The sequence below is a fragment of the Typha latifolia genome, chromosome 11 (genome assembly GCF_019914945.1).
Source record: "Typha latifolia isolate L0001 chromosome 11, TyphaL0001v2, whole genome shotgun sequence".
NCBI classification, from domain to species: Eukaryota; Viridiplantae; Streptophyta; class Magnoliopsida; order Poales; family Typhaceae; genus Typha; species Typha latifolia.
Window position 1 is genome coordinate 5,776,766 of NC_133096.1, and position 17,995 is coordinate 5,794,760.

Sequence of the window (17,995 nt, forward strand, 5' to 3'; positions counted from 1 at the left end):
CACGTGGCAATATTTTTTTATGCCACGTGTCCTTAGTTATAGCTAGTCAGGCTATCGAGCCTATCGAGCTGAGCTTTAGCTTCGATATTAATTTCGAGCCTGCTACGACGGCTCGGGCTCGGCTCAGCTCTGACTGAGCCGAGCCGAACTCGAGCTTCACCCAAGCCGCTCGTCAAGCCTGACAATCCTAATCGAAGGCCCAAAGAAAAGGCTACAACCTACTATCACTACAATCCTTACTATACACAGGTGGGACCAAAGCCCAACTAACCAAGATTGTCAACAAGGATTGAGCACGGCCCAACCCACCCAAATGAGCTCAAGGCTCAAACCCACCAAGACTACATCTTTAGGTAGGTCTATAGCCTAATAAGACAAACTAGGCTGGACTGCCTACGGCCCAACTCCCAACAACCAAATGGGTTGGGCTGGGTTGTAGCCTACCCACTGCTAGAGGTAGCTGATGGTGAGAATGCCCTTCACCAAGGTCGACAACTAGGTTGAGAGAGCTGCCCGATGACTCTAGCCACGAGGGCATCGTCAAATGACACCGAGGGCATCCAAGCAAGGAGGGAAGGTTTCCCACCGGTCAGAGAGGGGAGACACCGACGGGAACTAATAAAAAAATGGCTCAAAAGATGGCTATCAAGTGTAGCCTCAATTAGGGGACGGGATGGCCCACAAAATGCACCATTGGCAAGATGACGGTGATGGAAAACTTTTGGATCAACGTAGTAAGGCACGGGTGAAAAAAAATAATAACTACCTAATTGAATTGAAATTAAAAATACCTAGTTGAAGAGGTTGCTTCAACAAATCGAGCCATAAGATCGACGTCCTCTTGCGACTCTCCGGTGAGGCAGCAATACCCTCGCAAAATGGCGGTGATGGAGAAAAAAGAAAAAAAAAGAATCACGCCATTTTTTATGAGATGTTACAAAGTTGAGTTTTTTAGAGTTTTGTATACAATGTTGATTGTTGTTTTATTTATTCCTGAAATTTTTGTGAGTAGTTGCTGAAATCCATTTTTGCTAATTTATCATAAATTTTCCTGCAAAAATGGTACGATTAGGACAATTAGGGTTTGTTAAATAATCGAGCAGCTTGATATGGGGTCGAACTGGGATTTGATTCGACTCCAACAGCTTGACATCTCATGGCCGACCAGACCAAGTCCCCTCTATCCTTTGTCGTTCTCTCTTGCTCTCCTACCAATACCACATAAGCGAAAACATTAGTGTGAGGCAGTGAGGGAATAAAGAATTGGGCACGATCAAGTCTAAATATCTAATTCCTAAACTTACCGGGCCCCCATGCCCTACGCCTTCATCCCTCTCTCGACGACGGTACTCCCTCGACGACGGTGACGCCTTTCTTCCTCTCGCGACGACGCTTACTTCCTCCCTCAACGCCGGTCTTCCTCTATCTACGAAGCATTCTTCCTCACGCGACGACGCCTACTTGTTCCATCGACGCCTACGGTCTTCTTAGAAGGTAGCATTCCCTCCTCCACTTATCCCTCCTCCTCCGCTCCTCCCATGGATTCCACCCCTCGATGTCCCTTCTTTATCCTCTTTACCTCCAGTCCACCATGGGGATCAGTCCCGCGCTGACGGTTACTTAGAAGCATTTTTCCTGTTTCTTGAGAATTGCAGCAGTGCCCTCTCGGGCACAGGCTGCAGTTATTAGTGGAAAGATCATCTTTTCCCAAGCAAGTTGAGATCTTTAGGTTCTTGCGTTTGATATGAATTCTGTCTTTTCATCGTATTCTTGCAAGTTTGATGCTCATCTCAAGCTGTACTTGATGGGTATTGTTAGTGTTCTGTGAATCTTTAATGAATTGAATGTGCATTCAATTGATTCTTGTCATTTACTTAATGGACAGGTTGGGGAGCCCAAGAATTCGATCTGGTTAAGGGATTCTTGGGCAGAATGGTGCCTGCCCAGACCTTAGATGGTGTCGACAAAGAAAGGAAACCAAATATCATAGTTAAATCTGAAACTGAGGAGGCATGTGGGGATCCGTTTGAAGCGAAAGATGCAGCATCGATGTGCAAGAATAACTGTGAGGACAGTGTGCTTCATGCTGAGGATGGAGTAATGGATAAGGAGGTAGATATTCTTGATTGCACTGGTGATGTAGTTGTTGAATTGGTGAAAGCTGAAGATCTAGATGCCACAGAGCACTCTAGCTCTTTTGGAGACACTTGTTCTGGGTCTGATGTTGAGCTGAAGCCAGACCAGAGTGACATAGAAGTGGACTCACCTTTTGGTGCCGCAAATGAGGATGCTCCTGTTTCCAATGGGCTCACTAGGATGTTCAAGTACTGCCTTTTTGACAATCTAGATAATGCTTCTCCTTTTAGTTATTGAAACTATGTTGTTTGTGTTGCTGTTCAATTATCAGCACATCCTTTTGGTAGCATGCTCTAATTATCATATTTTTATTTTAAAGGAAAGAAATATTAGGGTCTTAGGTAATTTATAATGAATACGAATTAGGATCATATAACTAGAATTGTTGATAAGATCTTCTAACACATATGTATGTATTACTGAGTATGCATTATGGTGTAGTTATATAGTTTATCATCACCTATGGATATACTAGAAACAATGTAATATTGGATTTTTTTTAGTATTCTGTTCACTTGTGAGGTGGATGTAGCATTGTAAACTTCATTTCTCATTTCATCAAATAAATGTCAGTGACAATTTTGCCCAAAATTGAGGCTGGTTTTGAATCTCCTTTGTGCTGAAATTGATATGTTAGGCAGTTTTCATATCTACATAGGTGATTTTTGTTATTTTTTGGCATTTAACCTATGATGCTTTAAAACTCAAAGAACGATAAGTTTCTTTTTCATTTTCTTGTGTGTGTTTCTGGAAATTTTGGCTAGGAGTATCCAAAACAGTTCAAATTTGGCTTGCATATTTCAAAATCCCTGGATTTAATTATCTCTTTGGTTTTTCACTCACATATTGACTACATAATAATGGGCTCAACCTCTTGGATTACTTACATTAATACAACTTTTTAATGATAGATTAGAATCTTAAGGACTATTCATCTCCATTGTTGGGTGAGTAACTAACAAAACAAGCTTCAAATTTTCTTATTGTATTGTACTTCAGCTTTTTCTTTATTACATTAGTTTTGCCTTTTCATGTTCCTTATGTGCTATTTTAAGGTTTATCTTTCTTTTTCTTTGTTGCTACTTGTTGGATGGATCTCTGTTCATGGTCTTAGATTATTGTGGATTATTAGTTTAGCCTTGGTGAAAATACCTTGAAGAACTAATGTCTTGACATGAATTTAATCTTGAAATTTTATTGTTGTACTGCGCAAATTTTATCGCACATTCGTTTTCTCTGCTTTAATCTCTCAAAAAAGAAATGTGTGTAAATGGTTGAAAGGACTAAAAAGATGTGTTTCAGGAAGAAAAAGGTGACTGCTCATTGGAGAAAATTTATCAGCCCATTAATGTGGAGGTGCCGATGGTTGGAACTGCGGATGAAGGAATTACAATCTCAAGCATCAAAATATGATAGGCAACTTGGTTTATTTGAACACAAAAAGGGGTTGCAGTCAAAAATAATTGAATTGGATGGTTCTGTATCTAGATCGGTGCCTCTGTCTTGTCAAAGTCGTAGAAAAAATGCCATGAAGAGGAGAAAGAGAAAGAGATATGAAGACACAGTCGATCCATCATCATACATGTCAAACCACAACGCATTCTCTTATTATGGTGCCATCACTGCTCTTCTGTTTATGTCTTATTGTGTCCTTTATATTCCCAAATTATATCTTGATAAATTCCCTTTGCCAACTTTTGCAGAAAATAAGAGAGCTGAGACAGATGGCCATTCAGTTGATGATTACCGTGATCTAGGTATCTTTCATGGTCGAACTTCTTGCTGAAAGTTTTGTTTCTCTATCTTCTTGGTGTTGATGGCATACAGGTTAAAACAGAATTCATATTCTATATCTATTGATGAAAATTCATTATCTTTTTAAGATACAACCTATTCAGTTACCATTTATTAAGTTTGGATGTTCCTAATTACTTCATGCAAGTTGAAACTAATTTAGCAATGTGAACTTTTCTCAAAGATCTTACACATGCAATTTACTCCTCAGGGTACTCTATTGTGAATATGACATTTTGTTTTTTCCAATACTTGAATAATACTTAGTTAAAAATGATTTTGCTAACCATTGTTATTAGAGTTGCCTTGTGCTCATTCTCTGATTGATGGAATTGCCAAAGAATTAGTTGATAAATTTATACAGACTGATATAATGATCGACCAGATAGTACACAAGTATAGTTACCGCTATGAGAATCATTAAGTTGATGATGCTGAATGTCTTAGATATATCAAATAGTTGAAATATACTTGTGCTATTTAGTGTAATTTTAACTTTATTTATTGACATGTTTCTGAGACGGCAGACTTTATGCTACTTTTTCATTGAAATTCACCCACTGTTATGAGATATAACATGGTCATGATTTTCTAAAAGGTGAAGTACAAGTTTGTGCTACATCTTGTGTAAGTGGGTAAGTGAGGTTGGGTTGGAAAATGGCAAACTGAGTTAACAGTGAGCAAATGCTTATCCTAGCGTATAAACCAGATAAGCCGGTGGTCTGAGCAATCAAGTTAAAAATCACATTGCTTTCACGGGTCTTATTTTCCAACAAATATGTATCACTTTTGAAGAATGACCTATGTATCTTTTCCTGATTTTGAGCATCTTTGTTACTTATTTCATTGCCCATTGTGCAGTAGATGAAAGCATGAAAGGTAATGATGATACTGATTGGTTCCTTGGCCCCAAGGGAGGTGATAATTCTTTGGAGCAAATTCTTTTGAACATTGAAGTTGTTCAATCCCGAGTACTCAAGCTGAGAGCTGATCTCAGCAAGGCTATGTGCAAAAAAGTAGGAGAGACATCTTTTGTGGGAAATATGCTGACCAACTATGCTCAAAGTGCTAATTACTCTCCTGGAAAGAATGGAGATGCAATGCCAGTTGGAACACCACGTAGTCCACCTCACGACGTATCTGATTATGAGATGGAAGATGTTGTCATGCCTGAAAGTGCAGTCTCAAGTTATGGGGACGCAGCCGATCTGGATATAATTGAAAGCACGATGGGTGCGTTGTTTCCTGCTGACAATCCCCTGTCTTCATGTCAGATTGGAGACTTGTGCAATGAAGTAAGGCTTTCTATCTCTTTTATTTGATAATTATGATTTTGTTGTTATCTGTAAAATAGCAAGAAGTTACTGCCAATCTTTTGGATATATGGGGAACTATATTGGGAAGTATGACTGTCAAAAAAGCTCGCTGGCTTGCGAGGCTCATGAGCTCGGCTCGAGCTCTAAATGAGCCGAGCTAAGCTAGATTTTTGAGCTTGAAAGTGTAATCGAGTGGAGTAGAGCTAGAGTCAGCTCACTCAAGCTCGGCTCAAATAGGATTGATATATAATATGTGAGATGATGTAATATATATATAGACGAAAATAAATGTATAAATATTAGAGAGTATAGTTGGTTAAGATAGTTTCTATTAGCCCAGCCGATCTAGGTTCAAATCCTACCTTTTAAATGCATAAAGACTCTTAGATGTTAGTCACATATTGGAACCAACCCATTAAGCCCATGAGTCGTCGAGTTGAAGACGAGCTGAGTTAAACTTTGCCAGCTCAAATTGAGCTCGAGCTCAAGCCGAGCTGAGCTAGGTCCAGCTCAATCGAGCTCAGCTTGTTTACACCCCTGTTGGGAAGTTACGTAAGCTGCCCCGCCTAAGGGATACCTTTAGATTTCACTTGTTGACCTAATTGTGATCACACAGCTTGGTCAAGTGATTAATATGATACTAATAACAGAATCATGGTTAAACGTACATTCCAGTTGTGGCTGAATCAGTTGCTACTGAAGCCTCAAAGTATTAACTTGTAATGGTGTTTCACATCTCTAGGTGCTTAAGATCTTACATACCAGAATCAACAGCTCTTTTAGTTAGTATTTTTTACTCAGCTATTAAAGATAAATCAACGATATTTGAATTAACCCTCACTTTTGTTAGCAATATATATTAATAGAAAATTTCAAGAAAGTTTATTGTTTCGTAAGAAAAGAAAGATAGATATAATATTGAGTCTTGCAAGCTGACAGATTTTCCTCTCTTCTAGAATGCTGATGATATTCTGATAGATAATCAAGTAGCTGAGGACGAATATCAAAATTTTGAGGTCAGTCGACCAAGAAAGCAAACTATGGAGTTGGTAAAGCAAGAAGCTGACTCCCCCTCCGAGGAGGAGAGCACTGCCCCTACGGTTGTGATGCAAGAACCAAGTCCAGAAAGCAAGAAGACTGCTGTGGCACAACGAAAAGTGCTGAACCCCTGCTACTCTGGAAAACGCAGAGGCCGGAAACCAAAGAGGCGACGAGGGACTTCAGTTGCTGCAGTGTGTAATTGGAGGAGTGAAAGAATTAGGAAGCGAATGCAATCTGAGAGGGCAAGTTAGCCTGTACAGCCTGTGAGGTTGCCATGGTAATCAGGCCCTGTAGTACTGTAATCAAGTAGAGTTTTCTATGATGCTACCCTCTGTTTCTTTCTTTGTTGCTTCTTTTCTATCTTTCTGCATTTAGTGCTTATCAGAGCTGATAGTCTGTAAATTTAACTACTTTGAAATACAATGTCAGGATTAGCTAACAATAAATATCTATGAATCCTTTTGCATGAAGGTATTAGCTATTATTTCTGACATTCGTGCATTTCTGAATTAAATTTTCTCATCGTAAGTGATATCTTTAAATTATATGGTTGCTAAGTGAGAGTTACTTCTTTACCTACACATACAACAATCTTAACATGTTTGTGTTCGAATGTGTCTCAAGATGGCTGTGTGCCAAGCTAATGCATTCTTCCCGTTTTGCTTTGTAAACTCAACAAGATGCTTATAGAATGCAGACTACTTTTTGTCAGACACACCGTAGCAGTCGCCTCTCGTCCTCGCTGCAACCAAAATCTCTTTTCTATGGTGCTTCTAGTGTGCTAAATCTCTCTGCAGCGATTGTGGAATTCTCTCTCTATACCTATCTGATCTCTCGACTTATTCTTTCTATTTTGATTGTTGATGCGATTCACTAATCAGTCTCAATCTTTTCTTTTTTGATTTGTTGCAATTCACTTATCGGTCCCGATCTTTTCTTTTGTGATTTGTTCTGGATCTCAGGTCTTCCTTTCTTTTTTGATTTATTGCGGTCTTGTTAGCTACGACAGAGTATAATTGCTTAAATTTTGGTACTTGTAATTATAGTAAACAGAATTTTAGGTTAAATATATTTTATTACCATATATTTATGCCCACTTTACCTCTATCTTTTAAAAAGTTTTAAACTAGTTCTTATACTTATGATTAAAATAAGAACGTTAATTTTTCTGTCAAATTTAACTAAGTGTCTAAAATACCCCCTTTTGTGTTTGAGTAAAATATGTAAGTTTTTAAAATAATATTATAAATGATATATATATATATATATATATATATGTAAATGATGTTTGACTATAATTGATCAACCTTTTCCACTAATGTTTGACTATAATTGATCAACCTTTTCCACTAAAGAATATTTTTTTGGCTGTCAAGCTTAAGAAGCCGCCTAGCCCTCCCAAGCTTTTTGATGAAGTAAATATTACAACCCTTAGCTCCGAGATAGTTGAGCCCCAATAGTAAATGTTAGAAGTTCTTTTGCGACGATGATTGAGCTCTCAGCCAAAGAAGTTACCACTGTCCCTGGACTTATAAAGAAGCACCGCCTATTATTCTTGAGGTCAAAGTGGCCTCATGTCCTACATCTTGAGCATACCCATTCAAGGTGGCAAAACCTTCAGAAAGGACCAATACGATGTAACGTGGGTGCATACCACTCATGCTGAGTAGAAATATAATCTGATTGACAAGTTTTTAGGGCGGCCCCACCTCTAACCTACCTTATAAAGGAAATTAACTGAAGATGGAAACTAGTGGGGCCTTTTCAAGTGATTGGTATGACGACGAGTTTTTCCACATTCAAGTTCTCTGTCGAAGTAGACATGATCAATGTTCTTATGGGAGGGCTATGTACCTTTCGCATCATGGTGCTTAATCTTATTCCTTGGCAGCCAAACTTCTAGCCTTTTTGTTGAAGAGATTAAGTCTGCACCCATCTAAGTTTAGTTGATTGGATTGGCAAATAAACATTGGCCTCATGATATTTTGCTGGATGTCGCCTCTTACATTGGCCAGCCGTTCAAGGTGGACACCATACTCTGGCTAGAACGAGAGGGAAGTTCACATGGGTATGCATTGAAATAGATGTCACGGCCCTGCTAAAGGCATCCACCTAGATTGACTCGATAAAAGACAAGATATTTCAAGCAGTAACTTATGAGAATTTGCTTACTATGTCTTTTCAGTGTGGTTGAATCAACCACAATATGACTTCATGTACGATTCTCCCTGTGGCTAGGCATGTTGCTCTTGTTGTTCCGCTACCTAAGGTTGAGGCTTCCTCTAGTCAAGGGTCGATGTGGAAGCGCCAACATGGTTGTCATCCTGGCGATAGTTAACACAGCTGCTAATGGCAATAATTCTTCCTTGCCAAAGTTGCCAAATATACCAAAGGATTGTAAGCTTACCCTTTTTCTCCTCTCGAACTAGGAGGTAACCAAATTGCTCTTACAGTAGGTAAGATTACCATTTTTCTTCTCTCAAACCAAGAGATAACCAAATTGCTCCTACCATGGGTAAGCTTATTTTAGGTGATAGTTTAGCTTTCTCAAAAAATGTCACTGCCATATCCCATGTTCGCTCCCAAGTGTCTCACCTACAACCAAATTTAATTGTACCTCTCAAGGGATTACCTCAAGGTTACGTCTGATGTAGTTGCAAATATGTCAGTATCTATCATGAAGCTTTAACAACCCCACCATTCGGTGTGATGATGATTACGTCCTTGCGTCCTAAACCTGACAACCATATAGGAGAAGCTAGATAATTGAAAAACATTTGCGGCATACACTTCAGGCAAGTGAATCTTCTATAGTTTAATGATAGTATAGACATAGTGTGATGATTATGCTAGTATTATGATATTGCAGATATATTATAACATGTATATGTTCATGCATCCTTTGATGTTAGCATTTATGCTTTATTTTATTAGGAAAGTTTACAAAACAAACTCTTCTTTTTCTATAATGTCCATTTAAAATCCTAGGTTAACTTAATTTAACTATAACCAAACAAAACGATACCAGCAAAGTACTCATCTCTAATTTTATTCAATTCAATCTAATTGTCCTTTCCCAGACCATGGAGAATGTTGCCTAAATGCCAAGCCATGGAGACCTTAGAGCTTTCAAAATGTCAAATGGTTGGAGTTGAAGGAGCTTGTAGTCGAAAGGTTGCATCTTATAATTGGACCTTCCAAATACCAAGCAGTCGAAGGTTGAAGGAGGGTTGCCTTCCGAAGTTGTCCAAACAGCAAATATGATACACCTTGTTAGAGTCTTTTCTTATTGTATTAGTTATTTATTTTTATTAAAATAAATTTTCTATAGGTCGCGTTCGAACGCGGAAGGGTCACGTTCGAACGCCTGCATCAGGTTTGCAAAAATCGAGAACGTCTTTTGTGCATTCGAACGTGATCGGGCGTGTTCAAACGCGATCGATGGAAGTCCACTAGAATTAGTGTTAATAATTATTATTTTGGTTTGTTGGCTAGCCTCTATAAAGGTGTGGATGGCACCTAAAATTAGAATGTTATTAGAATATTAGTTTCTTGCCTCTTTATCTTCTCTCTACCCTAATCTCCCTCCTCCCTCTTCACCAACTTACTACCTCTATCATTGGCAAGGTCTCTCCTAACTTCTAATCTCCATCGTCTATCGAGTCCTCCCTCTTCCTTAGGATCTCGACCACTTCTTCCTCTTCGTCTTTATCACTTAAACAACATCAACTATCCACCTTCATCTCCATTATCATCCATAAACCTAACATTCACTCACCCTGTCACCACCACCATCATCTGTACTATATCATATTTTCGTCCCAATTGTAGTTCAAATATATGAAGGGCATAAATATAAAAAATGTAGATCAGGGAGTTACGGATCGATTACACTTAGTTTCATAATTTTCTAACTACGGAAGTATATTTGGTGAATATTTTTTCTCGATTGCGTGAGCTGCTTCCTACAATAACTACAGATCTTGAAGAAGTCGTTCTGTAACATATCATTGGTATCAGAGCCAGTCGAACCTCAGACCTCCATTAATAGTGGAAATAAGGAAGATGGTATCAATAAGGAGATCAATGGAGAACACACCAACAAGAGAAGACTCAATCCACGATAATCCTAATTGTGAGGCCGATTCCTTTGGAGCGACCACAGCAGGACCGAGTTAAACAACGTCTATGGGTGTGAACATGGGCTTGGCAGATGAACTTAGGGGCATGTTATAAATATTGCTGCATAAGGTAGACGCAATGCATAATGATCATAATGCTTTAAAGGAATATGTCATTAATTGATCGGCTTTGTTATCTCCTCGACGAAGATCGGTGCCTCAAGAAGGACCAACGGTGGGGCCACACCAAACCGATACCCCATAGGTCCAAGTGCGACATATTAATGTCAATGATCATCTTTTACCTATTCTTACACATCATCTCACACCACCGATACACAACCCAAGACTAGCGGTGGTGGAACCCGAGAGGTGTGCGGCACTGGTGCGCTTCGTCGATGAAGAGGATTGTCACTTAGAGATGGTGATAGACATGCTCGAGGATTTATAGAAGAAGATCAACAAGCACAAAGATTCAGACATGAACCAATAATCTTTCGCGAACCTGACAATATTATCCGAAGGAGAACTGCATGCTTGGACTTTCCAAAATTCCAAGGTGGTAATCCGACAGATTTCAAGTGGAACAATCCTTTGATTGTCAAGGGACAGCGGAGGATGCAAAGATCTAGATGACAAACTTTCACCTTCAAGGAACAACATTGCATTGGTATAGATCGACTATTCATGGTGGAGGATTTACCGGTTGGACAGACTTTTATAGGAGGATTATATGCAGATTTGGGACAGCAGCATATGAAGATTTTGCTGTCACATTAAGCAAGAATTAGTAGTCATTGTGAGCCACCTTGGCCCGAACTGAAATTGATAACCACATTTATTTCGGGGCTGCGGGAGGAGATACAGGTGGATGTTTGTGCTCTTTGTCCTACCACTCTTGAGAAGGCTGTAAGGATGGAGCAAAAGCAAAAGGCTCTCAAGATGGTAGCGAAAATAAGTTGGGGCAACCAAGATGGGCGGTTTGCGCCTAGAACGCCGGTTGGAAATTCTACGGGTCCAAAGACTACAACTGCTAGTATTAGACCACGACCACCTTTGAGACCTTCTTCCGATATTAGAGGAGGCACAATACCCCCTCCCCCCCTTTCAAACTCTCACACCTACCCAAGTGAAGGAGCAAAGGGCCTTTGCTTTCGATGCGATAAACGTTTCACCTCTGGTCATCGGTGTTCCAAATCGATCGGGAGTGTGATACTCATCGACAGTCTTAAAGAGGACTATGCGGTTGTGGGTGATGGAGAGTGTTCAAAGGAGGTCCATGAGGAGGTCGTAGAGGAGGGCGCGGAGGAAGATATACAAGCTGAAATATCGATGCATGTATATTCGGGTACTTCCATGCCGAGGACATTGTCGGTGGACAGATTCGTTAGAAAGCATTGTATGCACATCCTTATTAATTCCGGGAGTACATACAAATTTCTAGATGAGAGGTTTGTGAGAAAGTTGGGCTTAGGTGCTAAACCAACTGCGGGGTTTGACGTTGCTATTGGAGATGGCACGAAGCTTAGGGCGGAGAGCTTGTGTCGCCGGGTTGGTATACGGGTGCAAAAAAATGACATCATTGTAGACTTGTATCTGTTGGTACTATGAGGAGCGGACATTGTCCTAGGCACACAATAGTTACAAAGCTTGGGACCCATCACTTTTGATTTTCAGAGCATCTGGATGAAATTTAAGCAAGGAAACAAAGATATGTGGCTTGATGGTGTTCGGTCTCCGTCAATTCTAGCGATGCAGCCAATGGTGGGGCTACCTTGTGTAAGTGATTTGGCTTATCTCTTTCAGTTAGGACCAGTATGAGACGAGCCTTAAATGAGTCTAGATACTACCATCGAGTTGTCTAATTTATTAGATAAATTTTCTGGACTTTTTGAGGAACCAAAGGAGTTGCCACCAAGGCGAATAACAGACCATCGCATAGAGATTATACCTGGGGGTGCACCAGCGAACGTGAGGCAATATCGGTATCCACATGTGCAAAAGAAAGTTATCTCCAAGATAGTAGCCGAGATGTTGGAGCAATGTCTCATCCAACCAAGTCATAGCTCTTACTTATTGCCCGTGCTATTGGTGCGAAAGAAGGACGGGACATGGCATTTTTGTGTTGACTATCGGGCACTAAACACTAGCACCGTAAATGATCGGTATCTCATTCCGGTTATAGAGGAGCTGTTGGACGAGCTTGCAGGGGCGACCATATTTAGCAAGATTGACTTGAGGGCCGAATATCATCAAATTAGAGTTCACCCGGCGGATGTGCACAAAATTGTATTTCGGACTCTAGACGGGCACTACGAGTTTTGGGTGATGCCCTTTGGTCTCACCAATGCTCTAGCTACTTTTCAAGGCCTCATAAATAATATTTTTCAGCCACTACTGCGAATGTATATCTTAGTATTCTTTGACGATATTTTGGTGTATAGTAGGGCTGAAATGGAGCATTAGCGGAATTTGGAGGATGTGCTGAATTTGTTAAAGCAAAACCAGTTGAAGATTAAGAAGTTCAAGTGCTTATGGGGAGTACCACAAGTGGAGTATTTAAGCCACATCATCTTAGCGGAAGGTGTAGCGACGGATCATCAAAAGGTAGCATGTATGGCTGCTTAGCCGATCCCTACTACCACCGTAGGATTGCGAGGATTCTTTAGGCTAACCGGATATTATCGCTGCTTCATCACCGAGTATGGCAAGATCGTTGCTTCTCTCACTTCTTTACTAAAGGACTCTTTTAGATGGACGAATAAAGCCACCGCAGCCTTTAAAAACTAAAAACAACAATGACGACGACTCCCGTTCTAGCTCTACTAGACTTCACCAAAGAGCTCATTATGAAATGTGATACATCGTGAGTTGGCAAAGGAGCTATACTAATGCAAGGAGGACGTCCCATAGCCTTTCTTAGCAAGACCTTATCAAAAAAATCCCAGCAATTATCGACCTACGAGAGAGAGATGTTGGCAATTCTGCATGCGATGACAAAGTGGAGGTCTTATTTGATCGGTAGGCGATTTATTATTCGAACCGATCAAAGGAGCCTTCCATACTTTATGGGACATCGTATTCATACTCCGGCACAGTAGAGATGGGTCACAAAATTGCTGGGGTATGATTATAAAATTCAATACAAGAAAGGAACAGAAAATAGAGTGGCGGATGCACTATCACGCCAACCTGATACTGCCGAGCTTGCAACCTATTCTTCTCATACTTTTTCTTTTCTTGATGAGCTGAGGTATGCATGTACATCTGGCCCAGATGTTTTGAGATTGTTATAGGAGGTGTTGGATGATCCGGAGCGCCATCCAGAGTTAGAGAATCAAGGTAGTTTGATGATGGACCGCGGGTGCATTCAAATGCCCACAAATGATGGATTGCGACATAAATTATTGGAGCACTTCCACCAAATTCTAGAGACTGGTCATGAGGGTGTCTTGAGGACTTATAGGAGGATATCTCAGAGTTGTACTTGGCCAGGATTGAGGCGGAATGTGAGAAGTTTTGTCCGTGCTTGTAAAGTCTGTCAAAGGGCTAAGACAATCACATTGAAACCGACCGAATTACTACAACCTCTACTGATATCAGATCATATTTGGGAAGACATTTTTATGGATTTCATAGAGGGTCTTCCGCTAGTACGTGGTTATTCTATTACTTTTGTGGTCGTTGACAGACTGAGCAAGTATGCGCACTTTTCTATATTGTCACATCCATTTTCAGTCAAGTCAGTGGCTAAAATTTTTGTTAGAGATGTTGCTCGGTTACATGGCATGCCATGCACGATTATCTCGGATCATGATTGTATATTTATGATCGACTTTTGGACGGAGTTTTTCAGATTGTAGGGGACTCGATTGAACTTCAATTCGGCCTACCATCCACAGACGGACGGTCAAACTGAGGTGGTCAATCGAGGCATTGAGCAGTACTTGAGGTGCTTTGTTGGAGAAATGCCGAGACGATAGTTGGAGTTCTTACCGTGGGCGGAGTGGCCTTACAACACCGCCTACCAAAGCAGCATTGCCACGACTCCGCTCGAGGTGGTGTATGGGTGCACGGCTCCGATATTATGCGTTTATGATTTAGTGGCATCTGCAGATCGAACGAAGGTGGACTTAGCTTTGATGGATAGAGACGCCACATTGAGGAGGTTGCATGCCCATCTTAAACTTACTCAAAACTGCATGAAGCAAGTTTATAATCGCAGCCATAGGGAGCAGAAGTTCGACATCGGCAGTTGGGTCTTCGTGAGGGTACAATCGTATTGTCAGGTGACCTTGTGTCCGATGCGAAACAAGAAGTTAGCACATTGCTACTTTGGTCCATTTCGAGTGTTAAAGGTATTGGTCCAGTTGCATATCGTTTGGAGCTGCTAGAGAGGTCGAGAGCGCATCCTGTCTTCCATATTTTATTGCTAAGGGAGCAGAATGGAGATCATAAGGTCGTTGGATCAGTTCTACCGGGGCTATTGGAGGAGACAGAGATCGTAGAGCCAATTCGTGTACTTGCTAGGCATCGACGACATCATGGTACCAGATTAGAGATGGAGGTTCTAGTCGAGTGGCTTGGCAAGCCACCCGATGAGGCGACATGAGAGTTGAAGACAGACATCTTGGAGCGTTTCCCTGACTTTACACCTTGAGAGCAAGGTGGGGTAAGCGTGGTAGGCTGACACACTTGGTTAGAGTCTTTCTTATTGTATTAGTTATTTATTTTTATTAAAATAAATTTTCTATAGGTCGCGTTCGAACGCATGCATTAGGTTCGCAAAAATAGAGAATGTCTTTCGTGCGTTCGAACGTGATCAGGCGCGTTCAAACTCGATTGACGGGAGTTCACTAGAATTAGAGTTAATAATTATTATTTTGGCTTGTTGGCTAGCCTCTATAAAGGTGTGGATGGCAGTCAAAAGCTATTAGAATATTAGTTTCTTGCTTATCTATCTTCTATCTACCCTAATCTCCCTCCTCTATCTTCACTAACCTACCACCTCTATCATTGACAAGGTCTCTCCTAACTTCTAATCTCTATGTCTGTCGAGTCCTCCCTCTTCCTTGGGATCTCGACCACTTCTTCATCTTCGTCTTTATCACTTAAACAGCATCAACCATCCACCTTCGTCTTCATTATCATCCATAGCCCTAACATCCACTCCACCCTTCACCACCACCATTATACACACTATATCATATTTTTGTCCTAGTTGCAGTTCGAATCTACAAAGAGCGTAAATACAAAAAGCGTAGATTAGGGAGTTATGGATTGATTCCACTTAGTTTCGTAATTTTCTGACTATAAAAAATTTGGTGAATATTTTTTCTCGGTTGCACGAACTGCTTCCTATAATAAATCTAGATTTTGAGGGAGTTGTTCCGTAACATATCAAGATACCATCCAAGTCTACATCACCCTCCTAAGTTGCATAACATATCAAGATACCATCCAAGTCTACATCACCCTCCCAAGTTGCAGGACTTACGCACCGACTCTACACAAGTTAGTTTCTTTAGTCAATTTTGACTCAACATAATTTTGGGGTTTTATGGCTTAAAGATAATGAAAACAATGAGAAGTCAATGTTTCATCTTCTGGAGTGTAATTTTGGCTTATTAAAATTTTGATAGATTTGTTTGACTGCAATGAGCTCAAGCATGGAATCATGTTCAGTTGCCCTTGTGGTAGGGAAAATTGAAAAGTAATAACATCGTTGATGCAGAAGAATAAAAATAGAAAGTTCTATTGTTGCCCAGAAATAAAGGTATCCTCAATCTGCGAAACACTTCTTGCTAAATTTTATTGAATACAACATAAGTATAGTAGAAGAATAATGTCAATTTTACTCAAATTTGCAGAATGACGTGCACTTTTTTTGCAAGGTGCGATGATATCAACTTTCGTTTAATAGATCTCAAATACTAGTTGTACACAATTGAGCTTTAATTAGAGTTAATGGAGAAAAAGATTGGAAAGATCTACAAGACTCTTTAGTTGGGAATTATTGTGATGTTAATTTTGTGTCACTCTATGTGAAGTGATATAAAAATGGCATATTTATAATATTTTAGGAAATTTCTAACATTTCATCATTTGTTGTAGCTCAGTTGAAAACTTTGTGGATTATTTTATCTAAAATTCAATTGTAGTTCAATTGAGAAATTTGGAATCAAGTGCTCAGTACTGTGCTATATTGTTTGTAGTTCAATTGAGAACTTATAAACAATATTATCTACAGTTCAATTATAGTTCAATTGAGAATCAAGTGCTCAGCATTATTTATACTTCATTAGAATTTATGAAATTAGAACTTGTGCTATGTTGTTTGAAATTCAATTGTGAACTTCTAAAATTAAGGTATGATTTATTTATCATACCACACACGATAATAACTGAGCATAATATCCTTGATTTACTCATCCTAGACATATAATAATAGTTGAGCATAATAGCTGAGAACACATGTAAAGAGACACACAATAGTTGCCATGATGACATAAAACATAACAACCTAAGAACACATTAAAAGAGACACACCAAACATACCATAATTCGAGAGCACATCATTACTTAACACAAACACATCATAATATGAAAATAATTAAATACATTTTACTCTCCTATACTTCAAAAAGTTTTAAACTAATCTTTATACTTATGACTTAAGTGAGACTGTTAATTTTTTTTATTAAATTTAATCAAGTACCATGGATATTTTGATAATTTTATTGTATTATATCAAAATCTGTATGTCTTCTGTAATAATAATTAATGAGTAAAGCGAAAATGAACACCAAATTTTTTACATAAAAAAAATCTCAGATGGGTAAAAAAATCATAAATCAAACTAATCACTAATAAACTTAGCAATTTAGAAGACTGGACTTATAAATAACTCATTGATTTCTATAGCTTTATCTGACACAATCTTGATCGCTAGACCTCGTGATTCACTATTTTCTATGATTAATTTCCAATCTCACTACATGTTAAGATTGATTTTTCGTCTTTATGACCCTTAAGATGAATCCTTTCAATATAAAAGATGAGTAAAAACCTCTATTAGTAAAAAATGTTGTTTCTTCAAAAATCTCTTTTCTAATCGATGACCAATGTGCTATAGGGTTAGGGTATCCTAACTTTTATATACCTTATAAAGATAAGGCCAAATATAAGTTAAATTAGGTCTCACGGAATCTCAAATTTTGCAAAGTTTTGTGACCTCGTTCAAATGCAGTTGACCCAGTTCAAATGGCCTCCAAGTGTATTAAAACGACTAGAAACACTCCTCTATATATGCAAACGCCTTCGAACATTATAGAGTGCATTCAAACAGCCAAAACGTGCTTCTTTATATGTGCAAACGCCTTCGAACGCGCTTCGAACACGTTGATTAAATGCTTCAAATCTTATTAAAACTTGTAGATATGTCTATATATATATATATAAATATTTAAAATATTTTGTACATATTTACCAACACTAAAAACCTAATACGCTCACACGGCACGTTCGACATGCATTGCTACTTGGTTGGTTATCGACAATCAAATAAATCATATATCAATACTATAA

The 17,995-nt window shown here is 39.3% G+C and overlaps 1 protein-coding gene across 2 annotated transcripts; it reads left to right on the forward strand.

Annotated features, from left to right (window-relative positions):
- Positions 1–1,213: 1,213 nt before the first annotated feature.
- On the forward strand, positions 1,214–6,757 carry LOC140798259 (uncharacterized). Of its 2 annotated transcripts, none has more exons than XM_073152059.1 (6): positions 1,214–1,494; positions 1,886–2,324; positions 3,439–3,749; positions 3,840–3,893; positions 4,792–5,225; positions 6,203–6,757. In XM_073152059.1, exons 2-6 carry the CDS (start codon positions 1,933–1,935, stop codon positions 6,536–6,538), a joined length of 1,527 nt encoding a protein of 508 aa, XP_073008160.1. In that variant the 5' UTR covers positions 1,214–1,494; positions 1,886–1,932; the 3' UTR covers positions 6,539–6,757. The 2 variants fall into 2 exon arrangements, with proteins under 2 accessions (XP_073008160.1, XP_073008161.1); XM_073152060.1 differs by having other exon boundaries at positions 4,795–5,225.
- Positions 6,758–17,995: the final 11,238 nt, after the last annotated feature.

Coding starts and splice junctions, on each gene's coding strand:
- LOC140798259 (XM_073152059.1), top strand. CDS start 1,933: ATGGTGCCTGCCCAGACCTTAGATGGTGTCGACAAAGAAAGGAAACCA. Junction 3,750..3,839: donor CAACGCATTCTCTTATTATG/GTGCCATCACTG, acceptor CAACTTTTGCAG/AAAATAAGAGAGCTGAGACA. Junction 5,226..6,202: donor TTGGAGACTTGTGCAATGAA/GTAAGGCTTTCT, acceptor CCTCTCTTCTAG/AATGCTGATGATATTCTGAT.